This window comes from Tachysurus fulvidraco, chromosome 11 (assembly GCF_022655615.1).
Source record: "Tachysurus fulvidraco isolate hzauxx_2018 chromosome 11, HZAU_PFXX_2.0, whole genome shotgun sequence".
Lineage (NCBI taxonomy): Eukaryota > Metazoa > Chordata > Actinopteri > Siluriformes > Bagridae > Tachysurus > Tachysurus fulvidraco.
The window spans coordinates 25,235,019-25,256,862 of record NC_062528.1 but is presented as its reverse complement, the minus strand read 5'-3'; the positions used below and the strand labels follow the sequence as shown (position 1 = coordinate 25,256,862).

General features: G+C 43.6%; 2 protein-coding genes across 4 annotated transcripts in view; one reads left to right on the top strand and one right to left on the bottom strand.

The window, feature by feature from the left end:
* Positions 1-6,589, bottom strand: part of hectd3 (HECT domain containing 3) — a 22,169-nt gene extending 15,580 nt beyond the window's left edge. For 2 of the 3 annotated variants that reach the window (XM_027139012.2, XM_027139020.2), the window contains exons 1-4: positions 6,040-6,587; positions 709-869; positions 481-573; positions 118-253 (exon numbers count right to left, since the gene is read on the bottom strand). In XM_027139012.2, the coding sequence (XP_026994813.1) occupies positions 118-253; positions 481-573; positions 709-869; positions 6,040-6,393 (744 nt within the window). In that variant the 5' untranslated portion in view covers positions 6,394-6,587. Of the gene's footprint in view, positions 1-117; positions 254-480; positions 574-708; positions 870-6,039 lie in introns of all 3 variants that reach the window. The other variant, XM_027139026.2, reaches the window with a different exon arrangement.
* Positions 6,590-8,340: 1,751 nt separating this feature from the next.
* Positions 8,341-21,792, top strand: acadm (acyl-CoA dehydrogenase medium chain). The gene is made up of 12 exons (XM_047820701.1): positions 8,341-8,494; positions 9,154-9,250; positions 17,322-17,419; positions 17,525-17,594; positions 17,695-17,795; positions 18,188-18,268; positions 18,416-18,546; positions 18,870-18,978; positions 19,243-19,383; positions 19,579-19,674; positions 21,016-21,264; positions 21,389-21,792. Exons 1-12 carry the CDS (start codon positions 8,483-8,485, stop codon positions 21,458-21,460), a joined length of 1,257 nt encoding a protein of 418 aa, XP_047676657.1. The 5' UTR covers positions 8,341-8,482; the 3' UTR covers positions 21,461-21,792.
* Positions 21,793-21,844: the final 52 nt, after the last annotated feature.

The window sequence follows — 21,844 nt, the reverse complement described above, 5'->3', positions numbered from 1 at the left end:
CGCAGTTGCACAAACACAAACACGCAGTTGTACAGACACGGACACGCAGTTGCACAAACATGTGTGTGTATGTGTGTGTATGTGTGTGTGTGTGTGTGTGTGTGTGTGTGCACATACCGAGCAGGAGGAGACATCAATGTTGTTCACACACTGTTTGACGCTGCCTAGGTTTTCATCCTCTTTCCCAACATGGTCATAAAAATAATGAACCAGATCTTCATCACACTCAAATGTCCAGGTTGGAGGAATGTACCTGTACACACAAACACACAAACACAAACACACAAACACACAAACACACAAACACAAACACACAAACACAAACACACAAACACAAACACAAACACACAAACACAAACACACAAACACAAACACACAAACACAAACACACAAACACAAACACACAAACACAAACACACAAACACACATTAACAGCTGCACAAACAGACAAGTCTCCTTCATCACCTGGTCTGAACTCACCTGAGTTTCTCCACCGCAGCTTCGTCTCGCTCTGCGATTTTGGGTTGAGCTCCAAGATAGAAACAGTTTTCTGCATCCACCACCTCCTCCCACCTAACAACACATTACACATCAGTTATCCTAAACACACACACACACACACACACACACACACACACACACACACACACACACACACACACACACACACACACACACACAGACACACACACACACACACACACACACCTGTTATAAGGTTTGTGGTTGAAGCCGAACAGCTGCTGCTGCCTGCTCACTGAATCTGGATGTTCAACAGGAACAAGTCGAGTTCCACCTTCTGTGTGTTTACAAGCCAAAATCCAGCCTTCATCCAAATCCACACCACTGCGGTACTGTTCCATCTGCTCCTACACACACACACACACACACACACACACACACACACACACACACACACACACACACACACACACACACACACACACACACACACACACACACACACACACACACACACACATGTTCTGAGACATTTTAAACGTGCAGGAAAATAAAGCACATTTGAGTTTCACTGGAGATGAAACAGTCAAATGAAGAGAGAGAGGCGCGGCTCACTGAGCCACAGACCAGCGCTACATCAGTTTAAATCCCTTCTGTAGCCTGCTGTATTGTTGTTTAACTCTACAACCTGTTCATCATGTTTAAATCCTGAGTTACACTAACACTATCTACTACACTAACACACTGTATCTACTACACTAACACTGTATCTACTACACTAACACTGTATCTACTACACTAACACTGTATCTACTACACTAACACTGTATCTACTACACTAACACACTGTATCTACTACACTAACACACTACACTAACACACTGTATCTACTACACTAACACACTGTATCTACTACACTAACACACTGTATCTACTACACTAACACTGTATCTACTACACTAACACTGTATCTACTACACTAACACACTGTATCTACTACACTAACACACTGTATCTACTACACTAACACACTGTATCTACTACACTAACACTGTATCTACTACACTAACACACTGTATCTACTACACTAACACTGTATCTACTACACTAACACTGTATCTACTACACTAACACACTGTATCTACTACACTAGCACACTGTATCTACTACACTAACACTGTATCTACTACACTAACACACTGTATCTACTACACTAACACACTGTATCTACTACACTAACACACTGTATCTACTACACTAACACACTACACTAACACACTACACTAACACACTGTATCTACTACACTAACACACTACATCTACTACACTAACACTATCTAATACACTAACACTGTATCTACTACACTAACACACTACACTAACACACTACACTAACACACTGTATCTACTACACTAACACACTACATCTACTACACTAACACTATCTAATACACTAACACTGTATCTACTACACTAACACACTACACTAACACACTACACTAACACTGTATCTACTACACTAACACACTGTATCTACTACACTAACACACTGTATCTACTACACTAACACACTACACTAACACACTACACTAACACACTGTATCTACTACACTAACACACTACATCTACTACACTAACACTATCTAATACACTAACACTGTATCTACTACACTAACACACTACACTAACACACTACACTAACACACTGTATCTACTACACTAACACACTACATCTACTACACTAACACTATCTAATACACTAACACTGTATCTACTACACTAACACACTACACTAACACACTACACTAACACTGTATCTACTACACTAACACACTGTATCTACTACACTAACACTATCTACTACACTAACACTGTATCTACTACACTAACACACTGTATCTACTACACTAACACTATCTACTACACTAACACTGTATCTACTACACTAACACTGTATCTACTACACTAACACACTGTATCTACTACACTAACACTATCTACTACACTAACACTGTATCTACTACACTAACACACTGTATCTACTACACTAACACTATCTACTACACTAACACTGTATCTACTACACTAACACACTGTATCTACTACACTAACACACTGTATCTACTACACTAACACACTGTATCTACTACACTAACACTGTATCTACTACACTAACACACTGTATCTACTACACTAACACACTGTATCTACTACACTAACACACTGTATCTACTACACTAACACTGTATCTACTACACTAACACACTGTATCTACTACACTAACACACTGTATCTACTACACTAACACACTGTATCTACTACACTAACACACTGTATCTACTACACTAACACTGTATCTACTACACTAACACTGTATCTACTACACTAACACACTACACTAACACACTACACTAACACACTGTATCTACTACACTAACACACTACACTAACACACTGTATCTACTACACTAACACACTGTATCTACTACACTAACACACTACACTAACACACTACACTAACACACTGTATCTACTACACTAACACACTACATCTACTACACTAACACTATCTAATACACTAACACTGTATCTACTACACTAACACACTACACTAACACACTACACTAACACACTACACTAACACTGTATCTACTACACTAACACACTGTATCTACTACACTAACACTATCTACTACACTAACACTGTATCTACTACACTAACACTGTATCTACTACACTAACACACTGTATCTACTACACTAACACTATCTACTACACTAACACTGTATCTACTACACTAACACACTGTATCTACTACACTAACACTATCTACTACACTAACACTGTATCTACTACACTAACACACTGTATCTACTACACTAACACACTGTATCTACTACACTAACACTGTATCTACTACACTAACACTGTATCTACTACACTAACACACTACACTAACACACTACACTAACACACTGTATCTACTACACTAACACACTACATCTACTACACTAACACTATCTAATACACTAACACTGTATCTACTACACTAACACACTACACTAACACACTACACTAACACACTGTATCTACTACACTAACACACTACATCTACTACACTAACACTATCTAATACACTAACACTGTATCTACTACACTAACACACTACACTAACACTGTATCTACTACACTAACACACTGTATCTACTACACTAACACTATCTACTACACTAACACACTGTATCTACTACACTAACACTGTATCTACTACACTAACACACTACACCAACACACTACACTAACACACTACACTAACACACTACACTAACACTGTATCTACTACACTAACACACTGTATCTACTACACTAACACTATCTACTACACTAACACACTGTATCTACTACACTAACACTGTATCTACTACACTAACACACTACACCAACACACTACACTAACACACTACACTAACACACTACACCAACACTGTATCTACTACACTAACACACTACACCAACACACTACACTAACACACTACACTAACACACTACACCAACACACTACACCAACACACTACACCAACACACTACACCAACACACTACACTAACACACTGTATCTACTACACTAACACACTACATCTACTACACTAACACACTACACTAACACACTGTATCTACTACACTAACACACTACATCTACTACACTAACACACTACACTAACACACTACACTAACACACTACACTAACACACTACACTAACACACTACATCTACTACACTAACACACTACACTAACACACTGTATCTACTACACTAACACACTACACTAACACACTACACTAACACACTACACTAACACACTGTATCTACTACACTAACACTGTATCTACTACACTAACACTGTATCTACTACACTAACACACTGTATCTACTACACTAACACTGTATCTACTACACTAACACACTACACCAACACACTACACTAACACACTACACCAACACACTACACCAACACACTACACTAACACACTGTATCTACTACACTAACACACTACATCTACTACACTAACACACTACACTAACACACTGTATCTACTACACTAACACACTACACTAACACACTACACTAACACACTAACACACTACACTAACACACTACATCTACTACACTAACACACTACACTAACACACTACATCTACTACACTAACACACTACACTAACACACTACACGAACACACTACACTAACACACTGTATCTACTACACTAACACACTACACTAACACACTGTATCTACTACACTAACACACTACACTAACACACTGTATCTACTACACTAACACACTACATCTACTACACTAACACACTACACTAACACACTGTATCTACTACACTAACACACTACATCTACTACACTAACACACTACACTAACACACTACACTAACACACTACATCTACTACACTAACACACTACACTAACACACTACACTAACACACTACATCTACTACACTAACACACTACACTAACACACTAACACACTACACTAACACACTACACCAACACACTACACCAACACACTACACTAACACACTACACTAACACACTACACCAACACACTAACACACTACACTAACACACTAACACACTACACTAACACACTGTATCTACTACACTAACACACTACATCTACTACACTAACACACTACACTAACACACTGTATCTACTACACTAACACACTACATCTACTACACTAACACACTACACTAACACACTACACTAACACACTACATCTACTACACTAACACACTACACTAACACACTACACTAACACACTACATCTACTACACTAACACACTACACTAACACACTAACACCCTACATTAACACACTACACTAACACACTACACTAATACACTACACTAACACACTACACTAACACACTACACTAACACACTACACTAACACACTACATTAATACTCTACACTAACACCCTACATTAACACACTACACTAACACACTACACTAATACACTACATTAATACACTACACTAACACACTACACTAACACTGTATCTTTGTGTTTCTCTGCAAAAAGCTGAGATTATTTTCTCTTATTAACTTGAAGAGAAAGAATAAAGAGAGAGAATAAAGATATATATATATATATATATATATATATATATATATATATATAAAGATAGAATAGAGATAGATAAAGAGAGATATAAAGAAAGAGATATAAGGAGAGAGAATAAAGAAATAAAGAGAGATAATAAAGAGAGACTGTTGAGGTTATGAGTTTTTATAGACAACACAACACACTACAGGAAGTGATGTGAATAATAATTAATAATTACGCTGTAACTTTGTTTAACTAAACCGTTGTAATCATTAGTAAAAGGTTGTAGTATAAGCGGAATAAAGCACGTCACTGCGGTACACTAAGTGTTTTATTCTTTACTTTATGTGTTGATCGGTATGAGGTTTAGTGACGTCACGGACCCGGAAGTGTTTACAGTACAAACAGCAGTGTGAGTGTTGTTAATCAGGTTAATAACCCGTTATAATAAGTTACCTTAGTGATCTTGACCCACAGCCCGTGGTTGTTGTAATATTCCTCCCCTGAGGTCCTGATACAGGCTCCTTTCTTCGGCTCCAAGGTGAATTTACACGACTTCTTGTTGGGAGGCTGATGTGGACTTTCCCACACTGGGATTACAGCAGTTCCCCCTGTTGGCCCTGAGGAGGAGGAGGAGGAAGAGCTGGGCGCCGAGCTGGATGATGAAGAGTCTCTACAGATTTTATAACACACTTCCTGGGGCACGAAGCACAGACTGTCCGGTAAACACCGACTTGTCCTGAACGCCTCAATACAGCTGCTGATGAAGCGGATTCTGCCCAGGAGCAGGTGTGGGTCCGGGGACGGCATCACGGTGTTATACTGTGTGTCTGTACTGGATTACAGCTCAACGCACACACACACGCACACGCACACACACGCACACACACGCGTCTTCTGCCCGGTTCAGTAATAACTGTGTTTACACCAAATACACTCCCGTATCACCACCTACTACCTGTCAACAACTTCCGGGTACAAAGGAAGCTCCGCCCTGGAGGCGTGACGTAACACTGATGACGTGGCCATAGATTTGCATTTATCTCTCTGTGTGTGAACAGGTTTTGTGTCAACAATAAAATGAAGGAGGTGTCTTACAAAATTCTACTTAGGATTTATTCTGTTAAACATGTTTCGGAAAGATTTAAGCTTAATATCTCTTATGCTTGGAATTTTGTGTTCAGGAAAAGGAAACAATTTTGCATCTGTTTATCATCGTATCTACTCAAGACTTTTTTGGAAGGATGTGGAAAATTATATTAGTAGAAAATTGGGTTGTGTGGTAGGAATTGGTGTGTGTGTGTTTTTTATTTAGAGGGAGATCATTTGGAAAATAATGAGCAATATATTATACAACTATTCAACTATTATACAACTATTCATTCTATTAGGAAAGCACCATCTACACAAAACAAAGTGGGCCCTTTGTAAACCACATCTGTCCCATTTTATTAATGATTTATATTTAAGTTATACAGTAATCTTCTGGAGAAAGTAAAAAAACAAAAAAGCTCAGAAAACATGTGATATTTTAAAAGAATTCAAGTTTTTGTAACTTTTTTCCTTTCTTTTCTTTTCTGGTAACCAATGTGACTGATACCTCTTGATGTATGGCATTGAACAAAATGTGTATTTATGTTTGTCTTTTGCATTAATAAAAAAAAACTGTGTGTGTGTTACTGAGTTCGGTTTGTAACTTCATTAGTGTGTTTTATTTACTCTTCATATGCTTCATACGCTTAAAAACAACAACAACAACAGTATCTTAAACAAACAAGATCAACACAATCCAACATAACTGCTAGGGAGGATAAAAGGAGCAGTACACACACACACACATACACACACACACACACAGACATATACACACACACAAACACACATACACATGCATACATACACAAACACATACACACACATACGCAGACACATACACACACTTGTATAGTCTGTTTTGTCTTCTATAGTATAGTGTTATTTATGTGTGTATTGTATAGTATAGTGTTATTGATGTGTGTATTGTATAGTATAGTGTTATTGATGTGTGTATTGTATAGTATAGTGTTATTTATGTGTGTATAGTATAGTGTTATTTATGTGTGTATTGTATAGTGTTATTTATGTGTGTATTGTATAGTATAGTGTTATTTATGTGTGTATTGTATAGTATAGTGTTATTGATGTGTGTATTGTATAGTATAGTGTTATTTATGTGTGTATTGTATAGTATAGTGTTATTTATGTGTGTATTGTATAGTATAGTGTTATTTATGTGTGTATAGTATAGTATAGTGTTATTTATGTGTGTATTGTATAGTATAGTGTTATTTATGTGTGTATTGTATAGTGTTATTTATGTGTGTATTGTATAGTATAGTGTTATTTATGTGTGTATTGTATAGTGTTATTTATGTGTGTATAGTATAGTGTTATTTATGTGTGTATTGTATAGTATAGTGTTATTTATGTGTGTACTTTTGAGAGTCCCAAGCAGCTGGAACCACATTCCCCCTGTGTGTTAACACCAACACACGTGGCCTATCGACCTGATTCTGATTCTGATAATAAATGACCTGATGATGCTGCAGTTTCCCAGTGTACTTGGATCTCCATGAAACTATGGAACAACACAAACCTAACAGTGAGGGTTCACAACTAACAAGACGAAAATGACCATTTAAAACATCCCATAATGTCACAAATACACTTTTTATCACTTTATTTTAATACAAAGGGTTTGTTTTTATCTCAGAACAGGATTTAGGGCAAAAGTCACTGAGGGTGACCTTTGTCACGTGTCGCAGGGTCACGTGATTAAATTCCGTGCTGTGATTGGCGGAGAGCAGTTCGGTCCTGCAGCCGAGACCATCATCACGACTTTGAGCTGAAAACCATAACAATGTTGTTGAAGGTAAAATACCGAATTATCACTTTATTATCGAGTAAATAACACAAAAAGAGGAACTTAATGAATAATTGTAGCAGTTTGTATACCACAGTCCTCATAAATAACCAATCAGAGACGTTTTTAACGCTAGCTACAGGATTAGCATGTGGCTAACTTATGTGACCTGTAACATTATATTTATAATAAACTTTATCACTCATCTGTAAATAAACAGTTTATATCAGATCTGTTACGTTTAGTCCTTTATTTATACCAGAAGTGTTCGGGTCTCAGTCACTGTTCTAGTGGATCTGATACTAATCTGGCTGTCTGTCTCTCTGTCTGTTTCTCTCTGTCTGTTTCTCTCTGTCTGTTTCTCTGTCTGTCTGTCTCTCTGTCTGTCTGTTTCTCTGATGTTCCTGCCGCTGTCTGCCTGCCTCTGTCTGTCTGTGTCTGAGTCTGCCTCTGGCTGTCTGTCTGTCTGTCTCTCTCTCTTTCTCTTTCTCTGTGTCTTTCTCTGTGTCTTTCTCTCTGTGTCTGTCTGTGTATCTGCCTGTCTCACTCTAAAATCTATTGTCATGTGGCTGTAATATTTATTTGTGTGCGTGTGCGTGTGTGTGTGCGTGTGTGTGTGTGTGTGTGTGTGTGTGTGTGTGTGTGTGTGTGTGTGTGTGTGTGTGTAGTTGTTAAAGGTTGGTGTACAGACGGGTTTGAGGTTCAGCAGTGGTGCAGCTCGAGCAGCTCCTTTAGTGAAGAGTTCTAGCACTGGGTTCTCCTTCGGTACACACAAATACACACACTGTTTACACTACAGGCCACACACACACACACACACACACACACACACACACACTGTATACACTACAGGCCGCACACACACACACACTGTATACACTACAGGCCACACACACACACACACACTGTATACACTACAGGCCACACACACACACACACACTGTATACACTACAGGCCACACACACACACACACACACTGTATACACTACAGGCCGCACACACGCACACACACACTGTATACACTACAGGCCGCACACACGCACACACACTGTATACACTACAGGCCACACACACACACACACACACTGTATACACTACAGGCCGCACACACGCACACACACACTGTATACACTACAGGCCGCACACACGCACACACACACTGTATACACTACAGGCCGCACACACGCACACACACACTGTATACACTACAGGCCGCACACACGCACACACACACTGTAAACACTACAGGCCGCACACACGCACACACACACTGTATACACTACAGGCCGCACACACGCACACACACACTGTAAACACTACAGGCCGCACACACGCACACACACACTGTATACACTACAGGCCGCACACACGCACACACACACTGTATACACTACAGGCCGCACACACGCACACACACACTGTATACACTACAGGCCGCACACACGCACACACACACTGTATACACTACAGGCCGCACACACGCACACACACACTGTATACACTACAGGCCGCACACACGCACACACACACTGTATACACTACAGGCCGCACACACGCACACACACACACTGTATACACTACAGGCCGCACACACGCACACACACACACTGTATACACTACAGGCCGCACACACGCACACACACACACTGTATACACTACAGGCCGCACACACGCACACACACACACTGTATACACTACAGGCCGCACACACGCACACACACACTGTATACACTACAGGCTGCACACACACACTGTATACACTACAGGCCGCACACACGCACACACACACACTGTATACACTACAGGCCGCACACACGCACACACACACTGTATACACTACAGGCTGCACACACACACTGTATACACTACAGGCTGCACACACACACTGTATACACTACAGGCTGCACACACACACTGTATACACTACAGGCTGCACACACACACTGTATACACTACAGGCTGCACACACACACTGTATACACTACAGGCTGCACACACACACTGTATACACTACAGGCTGCACACACACACTGTATACACTACAGGCTGCACACACACACTGTATACACTACAGGCTGCACACACACACTGTATACACTACAGGCTGCACACACACACTGTATACACTACAGGCTGCACACACACACTGTATACACTACAGGCTGCACACACACACTGTATACACTACAGGCTGCACACACACACTGTATACACTACAGGCTGCACACACACACTGTATACACTACAGGCCGCACACACGCACACACACACTGTATACACTACAGGCTGCACACACACACTGTATACACTACAGGCTGCACACACACACTGTATACACTACAGGCTGCACACACACACTGTATACACTACAGGCTGCACACACACACTGTATACACTACAGGCTGCACACACACACTGTATACACTACAGGCTGCACACACACACACACACACACTGTATACACTACAGGCTGCACACACACACTGTATACACTACAGGCTGCACACACACACTGTATACACTACAGGCTGCACACACACACTGTATACACTACAGGCTGCACACACACACTGTATACACTACAGGCTGCACACACACACACACTGTATACACTACAGGCTGCACACACACACACACACACACACTGTATACACTACAGGCTGCACACACACACTGTATACACTACAGGCTGCACACACACACACACACTGTATACACTACAGGCTGCACACACACACTGTATACACTACAGGCTGCACACACACACTGTATACACTACAGGCTGCACACACACACTGTATACACTACAGGCTGCACACACACACTGTATACACTACAGGCTGCACACACACACACACACACACACACACACACACACACACACTGTATACACTACAGGCTGCACACACACACACACACACACACTGTATACACTACAGGCTGCACACACACACACACACACACACACACACACACACACACACTGTATACACTACAGGCTGCACACACACACTGTATACACTACAGGCTGCACACACACACACACACACACACACTGTATACACTACAGGCTGCACACACACACACACACACACACACTGTATACACTACAGGCTGCACACACACACACACACACACACACTGTATACACTACAGGCTGCACACACACACACACACACACACACACTGTATACACTACAGGCTGCACACACACACACACACACACACACACTGTATACACTACAGGCTGCACACACACACACACACACACACACACACACTGTATACACTACAGGCTGCACACACACTGTATACACTACAGGCTGCACACACACTGTATACACTACAGGCTGCACACACGCACACACACACTGTATACACTACAGGCTGCACACACGCACACACACACTGTATACACTACAGGCCGCACACACGCACACACACACTGTATACACTACAGGCCGCACACACGCACACACACACTGTATACACTACAGGCTGCACACACACACTGTATACACTACAGGCTGCACACACACACTGTATACACTACAGGCTGCACACACACACTGTATACACTACAGGCTGCACACACACACACACACACACTGTATACACTACAGGCTGCACACACACACTGTATACACTACAGGCTGCACACACACACTATACACTACAGGCTGCACACACACACACACACACACTGTATACACTACAGGCTACACACACACACTGTATACACTACAGGCTGCACACACACACTGTATACACTACAGGCTGCACACACACACTGTATACACTACAGGCTGCACACACACACTGTATACACTACAGGCTGCACACACACACTGTATACACTACAGGCTGCACACACACACACACACACACACACACACACACACACTGTATACACTACAGGCTGCACACACACACTGTATACACTACAGGCTACACACACACACACACACACACTGTATACACTACAGGCTGCACACACACACTGTATACACTACAGGCTGCACACACACACACACACACACTGTATACACTACAGGCTGCACACACACACACACACACACACACACACACACACTGTATACACTACAGGCTGCACACACACACTGTATACACTACAGGCTGCACACACACACTGTATACACTACAGGCTGCACACACACACTGTATACACTACAGGCTGCACACACACACACACACACACACTGTATACACTACAGGCTGCACACACACACACACACACACACACTGTATACACTACAGGCTGCACACACACACACACACACACTGTATACACTACAGGCTGCACACACACACACACACACACACACACTGTATACACTACAGGCTGCACACACACACACTGTATACACTACAGGCTGCACACACACACACTGTATACACTACAGGCTGCACACACACACACACACTGTATACACTACAGGCTGCACACACACACACACACTGTATACACTACAGGCTGCACACACACACACACACACACACTGTATACACTACAGGCTGCACACACACACACACACACACACTGTATACACTACAGGCTGCACACACACACACACACACACTGTATACACTACAGGCTGCACACACACACACACACTGTATACACTACAGGCTGCACACACACACACACACACACACTGTATACACTACAGGCTGCACACACACACACACACACACACTGTATACACTACAGGCTGCACACACACACACACACACACACACACACACACTGTATACACTACAGGCTGCACACACACACTGTATACACTACAGGCTGCACACACACACACACACACACTGTATACACTACAGGCTGCACACACACACACACACACACACACTGTATACACTACAGGCTGCACACACACACACACACACACACACTGTATACACTACAGGCTGCACACACACACACACACACACACTGTATACACTACAGGCTGCACACACACACACACACACACACTGTATACACTACAGGCTGCACACACACACACACACACACACACACTGTATACACTACAGGCTGCACACACACACTGTATACACTACAGGCTGCACACACACACACACACACACTGTATACACTACAGGCTGCACACACACACACACACACACACACACTGTATACACTACAGGCTGCACACACACACACACACACACACACTGTATACACTACAGGCTGCACACACACACACACACACACACACACTGTATACACTACAGGCTGCACACACACACACACACACACACACACACACTGTATACACTACAGGCTGCACACACACACACACACACACACACACACACACTGTATACACTACAGGCTGCACACACACACACACACACACACTGTATACACTACAGGCTGCACACACACACACACACACACACTGTATACACTACAGGCTGCACACACACACACACACACACACTGTATACACTACAGGCTGCACACACACACACACTGTATACACTACAGGCTGCACACACACACACACACACTGTATACACTACAGGCTGCACACACACACACACACACTGTATACACTACAGGCTGCACACACACACACACACACTGTATACACTACAGGCTGCACACACACACACACACACTGTATACACTACAGGCTGCACACACACACACACACACACACACACACACACACTGTATACACTACAGGCTGCACACACACACACACACACACACACACACACACACACACACTGTATACACTACAGGCTGCACACACACACACACACACACACACACACACACACTGTATACACTACAGGCTGCACACACACACACACACACACACACACACACTGTATACACTACAGGCTGCACACACACACACACACACACACACACACTGTATACACTACAGGCTGCACACACACACACACACACACACACACACTGTATACACTACAGGCTGCACACACACACACACACACACTGTATACACTACAGGCTGCACACACACACACTGTATACACTACAGGCTGCACACACACACACACACACACACACACACACACACACACTGTATACACTACAGGCTGCACACACACACACACACACACACACTGTATACACTACAGGCTGCACACACACACACACACACACACACACACACTGTATACACTACAGGCTGCACACACACACACACACACACACTGTATACACTACAGGCTGCACACACACACACTGTATACACTACAGGCTGCACACACACACACACACACACACACACACTGTATACACTACAGGCTGCACACACACACACACACACACACACACACACACACTGTATACACTACAGGCTACACACACACACTGTATACACTACAGGCTACACACACACACACACACACTGTATACACTACAGGCTACACACACACACTGTATACACTACAGGCTACACACACACACTGTATACACTACAGGCTGCACACACACACTGTATACACTACAGGCTGCACACACACACACACACACACACACACACACACACTGTATACACTACAGGCTACACACACACACTGTATACACTACAGGCTGCACACACACACACACACACACACACACACACTGTATACACTACAGGCTGCACACACACACACACACACACACTGTATACACTACAGGCTGCACACACACACACTGTATACACTACAGGCTGCACACACACACACACACACACACACACACTGTATACACTACAGGCTGCACACACACACACACACACACACACACACACACACACACTGTATACACTACAGGCTACACACACACACTGTATACACTACAGGCTACACACACACACACACACACTGTATACACTACAGGCTACACACACACACTGTATACACTACAGGCTACACACACACACTGTATACACTACAGGCTGCACACACACACTGTATACACTACAGGCTGCACACACACACACACACACACACACACACACACACTGTATACACTACAGGCTACACACACACACTGTATACACTACAGGCTACACACACACACACACACACTGTATACACTACAGGCTGCACACACACACTGTATACACTACAGGCTGCACACACACACTGTATACACTACAGGCTGCACACACACACTGTATACACTACAGGCTGCACACACACACTGTATACACTACAGGCTGCACACACACACTGTATACACTACAGGCTGCACACACACACTGTATACACTACAGGCTGCACACACACACTGTATACACTACAGGCTGCACACACACACTGTATACACTACAGGCTGCACACACACACGGTATACACTACAGGCTGCACACACACACGGTATACACTACAGGCTGCACACACACACGGTATACACTACAGGCTGCACACACACACGGTATACACTACAGGCTGCACACACACACTGTATACACTACAGGCTGCACACACACACTGTATACACTACAGGCTGCACGCACACACACACACTGTATACACTACAGGCCGCACACACACACACACACACACACACACTGTACACACTACAGGCTGCACACACACACACTGTACACACTACAGGCTGCACACACACACACTGTATACACTACAGGCCACACACACACACACACTGTACACACTACAGGCTGCACACACACACTGTATACACTACAGGCTGCACACACACACTGTATACACTACAGGCTGCACACACACACTGTATACACTACAGGCCGCACACACACACACTGTATACACTACAGGCCGCACACACACACACTGTATACACTACAGGCCGCACACACACACACTGTATACACTACAGGCCGCACACACACACACTGTATACACTACAGGCCGCACACACACACACTGTATACACTACAGGCCGCACACACACACACACTGTATACACTACAGGCCGCACACACACACACACTGTATACACTACAGGCCACACACACACACTGTATACACTACAGGCCACACACACACACACACACACACTGTACACACTACAGGCTGCACACACACACACTGTATACACTACAGGCCACACACACACACACACTGTACACACTACAGGCTGCACACACACACACACTGTATACACTACAGGCCACACACACACACACACTGTACACACTACAGGCTGCACACACACACACTGTATACACTACAGGCTGCACACACACACTGTATACACTACAGGCTGCACACACACACTGTATACACTACAGGCTGCACACACACACACACACTGTATACACTACAGGCTGCACACACACACACACACACTGTATACACTACAGGCTGCACACACACACACACACACTGTATACACTACAGGCTGCACACACACACACTGTATACACTACAGGCCGCACACACACACACTGTATACACTACAGGCCGCACACACACACACTGTATACACTACAGGCCGCACACACACACACACACACACACACACTGTACACACTACAGGCTGCACACACACACACTGTATACACTACAGGCCACACACACACACACACTGTACACACTACAGGCTGCACACACACACACTGTATACACTACAGGCCACACACACACACACTGTACACACTACAGGCTGCACACACACACACTGTATACACTACAGGCCACACACACACACACACTGTACACACTACAGGCTGCACACACACACAGTTTCTCAGCATGCTGATGTGTGACATTAAGATGATACCACAGCCTCTGGTCTCTGGTGGACCTCCTTTATCTTTCTCCTCTACCTCTGTTTTTTGTGTTGGACAGATTTGACTGAGCAGCAGAAGGAGTTCCAGGAGGTGTCCCGGAAGTTTGCACGAGAGGAGATCATCCCTGTCGCTCTGGAGTATGACAAGAGTGGGGAAGTGAGTACACACACACACACACACACACACACACACACACACACACACATACACACACCAGTCTACTATTAAAGTGCGTTTCTGATGTGTTTGTTACCTTTACAGTATCCAGTTCCTCTGATCAAGAGGGCATGGGAGCTTGGTCTGATGAACGCTCACATCCCTGAGGAGTGTGGTGGGCCAACACACACACACGCGTACACACACACACACTGCATCCTCACGGAGTGTTGCTCACTCATACACTCATGTTGGTTCATGTTGTTTATTTGCAGGTGGTCTCGGGTTGTCTAGTTTTGATGCGTGTCTGATCACAGAGGAGCTGGCGTACGGCTGCACAGGGGTTCAGACCGCCATCGAGGCCAACTCTCTTGGAGTGAGTTACAGTTCACAGATATAACATTTACTCACCGATCAAACGCAGGATTAACACTGACACACTGACACTTGTGGTGAGTCTGGAACAGAGGCAGACTTCCTTTGGCCCTTTTAAAGTATTTGGGATTAGACTTTTTTTTTTTTTTTAAAAAAGATAAGATTAGATTGATTTGAGGTTTTGAATGTTTTTCTTTTCCTCCTCGAGGCCACGTCTCTGTTCTCCCCCCAGCTCAGAAACTCTGTAGAGAACTGTGTATAAATGATTGGATGCTCCACCAGTTACTTTATCATCATCTGCTCTGAAGCCAAGACAGAAACCATCCTGCATTTATTCTTTCTAATAAGTAATTAACTGTATAATCTCTGTGCTAAATGTTTGTGTTCTCACAGCAAATGCCGGTCATTATTGCTGGTAACGATGAACAGAAGAAGAAATATCTGGGCAGGATGACCGAGGAGCCTCTGATGTGTGTAAGTGTTCTGTCTCCTGTATGAAATCCCATCACTACACACACCTTCATAACCAGTCCACTACTGCTCTGTGTAGTGCTGTAGTGTGTGTAACTGCTGTGTGTGTGTGTGTGTGTGTGTGTGTGTGTGTGTGTGTGTGTGTTACAGGCGTACTGTGTGACTGAACCAGGCGCAGGCTCTGATGTCGCAGGAATAAAGACTCGAGCTGAGAAGAAAGGAGACGAGTACGTTGTCAACGGTCAGAAGATGTGGATCACCAACGGAGGAAAAGCAAACTGGTGCGTTCACTCGTTCTGGTCGTGATCCAGTTAAGAGTATAATAAACTTTTTTCAGACTACAACTGATTGTAAAGCAGGAAGTGAGTGTAATGTGTCAGTAGGGGGCAGTATCACACTCACAGCTCTGCTCACATGACCGACTCTAATCAACACACAAAGTGAAGTTTTTGGTGACACAAAAACTCATGAAGAATTTTGTCTTCTAAAAATCTGTTGTAGTTTCCTGTGTTTTGTGCCAAACACGTGTAAAGAAGTCTTTGTGCTCTTGTTAACTGTGTGTGTGTGTGTGTGTGTGTGTGTGTGTGTGTGTGTGTGTGTGTAGGTATTTCCTCCTCGCCCGGACCGTCCCTGACCCTAAATGCCCGGCCAGTAAAGCTTTCACAGGCTTCATCGTGGAGTCCGACACTCCTGGGATTCAAATCGGCAGGAAGGTGAGTGTTTATTTCCACAATGTCCAGTGTTCTGTAAATCATTCAATCAGACAGGGTCGTTATGCGACTGGGCGGGGCTGACCTGCTGTAAATCGACTGGGCGGGGCTGACCTGCTGTAAATCGACTGGGCGGGGCTGACCTGCTGTAAATCGACTGGGCGGGGCTTGTCATAATGAGCTCCTTTAAATATCTTGCATAGTGAATTTTTCAGTAAAGGGTTTATTGTTGTTTTTGTCCACGTTGGTGTTTATTCCTGTGTGCAGGAGATGAACATGGGCCAGAGGTGCTCAGACACTCGCGGCATCACTTTCGAGGACGTCAGGATCCCTAAAGAGAATGTGCTGATTGGAGAGGGGGCGGGGTTTAAAATCGCCATGGGAGCCTTTGACAAGACACGCCCCCCTGTAAGACCACCCTGTGTTTAATTTAATTTATTCTGGGTTAAAATATATCAATACATATAACCTTCACTTATTAGACTCTAATAGTAACATGTTCTTCCTGTACACACACACACACACACACACACACACACACACACACTACAGAACAGCTTCATCTACAGAGCTGGGTTCTAGCTGGGTTCTTGTGTGTTGCAGGTAGCTGCAGGAGCGACGGGTCTCGCACAGAGAGCACTGGATGAAGCCACTAAATATTCCCTGGAGAGGAAAACCTTCGGTCGGTTTATCGCTGAGGTACTGAACTGTAGATCAGTCACATGGAGAGTCTCCATTATGTTCATGTACAAATACTATGTTTAAAATCACTCACATTCAACAACACTGATTAAGTTTGTGTAGTAAATGACTGTAGTAACTGTCTGTGTGCTTTAATCTTAAACTGATTTATTTATTTCATTAGTGTTGATTTAGTATTAAAGCTTAAAAGAAGAAGAAGCCTTTATTTGTCACATAAACACTCCAGCACAGTGAAGTTCTTTCTTCTCCATATCCCAGAGTCTGCTGTGATTCAGAGACCCTTACCATCAACAACCTAGAGTCTTATATAAATACAGTGGGGGGTGGGGGGGGGTGGGGGGGGGGGATGGGATTATTTGCTCCCCTGCTGATTTTGCAAGTTTGTTCACTCACCGTGTGGAGTTTCAGTGATCATGAGAATGGTGAGGAATCATCCCAGAACTACAGGAGGATCTTGTTAATGATCTCACAGCAGCTGGGACCAAAGTCACCAAGACAATAAGTGGTAACACACAACGGCATGAAGGACTGAACTCCTGCAGCACCCACAAGGTCGTCCTGCTGAAGAAAGCTCATGTACAGGAGCGTCTGAAGTTCAGCAGGAAACATCTGAATGATTCAGAGGAGAACTGGGTGAACGTGTCCTGGTCAGAACCCAGCTCTTTGGTACCAACTCAACTTGCAGTGTTTGGAGGAGGAGGACGGCTGCCTATGACCCCGAGTACCGAAACGTTATGCTTTGGGGTGATTTAAGGGGACAGGACAACTTCACCACATTGAGAATGGGTCGTGAATCAGTATTCCAGCATGACAGTGACCCAAAACACACGGCCAAGTCACAGTAAGGTCCTGGAGCAGCCCAGACAGTCTCTAAACCGTAATCCCATACAAAATCTTTGGAGGGAGCTGAGACGCCTGACCAGAGTGTCAACAACAGTTTTGCCACCAAGTATTAAGTCATGTTTTGCCCCGGGGTTAAATACTTACTGCACTCATTACAATACAAATCAGTGTGTAACTTTTTTCTGGATTTTGTTGTTTTTCAGTCTGTCACTGTTAAAATAAACCAACACTAAAATTACTGACTGATTGTTTGTCAGTGAGAAAATGTACAAAATCATTTTTACCTCCAGTGTGTTTATAAATATATTAGTGTTATGAGTTGGTGATGATGATGATGAAGAACTTATTATTGTGATGTGAAAATATCATTTAATGTGATCAGAGATGTGTGTGTTTAAAGCTCCATGGTGTGGGGCACAGTAGGGTAGAGGAGGAGGAAGAAGAGTCGTCCATGTTGAAGGTGTTTCAGCTCTGTTTCTTGTCTCTGTGCTGCAGCACCAGGCTGTGTCATTCATGCTGGCCGAGATGGCGATGAAGGTGGAGCTCGCCCGACTGGCCTATCAGAGAGCAGCATGGGAAGTGGATGAGGGCAGGAAGAACACTTACTATGCCTCCATCGCTAAGGCCTACGCCGGCGACATCGCTAACCAGGTGGCGTGTGACGCCGTGCAGATATTCGGAGGAAACGGATTCAACAGCGAATATCCTGTCGAGAAGCTGATGAGAGACGCCAAGATCTATCAGGTCAGTGAGAGAAGCTTCCAGAACGACGGCTCACTTTTCAACATGGACTTCCTGTTTAACACATCCAACACGTACATGTTTAGATCCGACCCCTGTGTGCTTACGCTTGTGTTCCTCTCCTCAGATTTATGAAGGCACCGCTCAGATCCAGAGGCTCATCATCTCCCGAGAACATCTGGGAAAATACAAACAGTGAAAGTCTGATGTTTAGCCGTGGAGCTTCTCGCCCCAGCAGCAGCACTTCAGAGTTTAAAGATTAAAATGTAGATTATTACTTCATTATAAAACTGTTTATAATCATGTGATCAGCAGGTGAAGCTCTACATCGGTCTCCTCTGTGCTCTTTACATGGTAATGATTTGTTGTTTGTTCTCAGTTGCTGGACATTTACACGAGTATCAGATACCTGCCGTGTGTCTATAATTCCTGCCACCGCTCACGACTGAGTGTGAAATCACACAAACTCAGGGCTTCACTTCTTTTCTAACCAACATCCCTTCTGTGAGAAATAATAAAGAACAAAGATTATTGTTGTAGAATTGTCTAATTATTAAATTACATACATTAATGAAACCTTAAC

Bases quoted from the DNA above. Each gene is read 5' to 3' on its own strand.
- acadm (XM_047820701.1), top strand. The intron at 18,269-18,415 runs GTAAGTGTTCTG...TGTGTGTTACAG, and splicing joins CCGAGGAGCCTCTGATGTGT to GCGTACTGTGTGACTGAACC. The intron at 19,675-21,015 runs GTACTGAACTGT...TCTGTGCTGCAG, and splicing joins TCGGTCGGTTTATCGCTGAG to CACCAGGCTGTGTCATTCAT.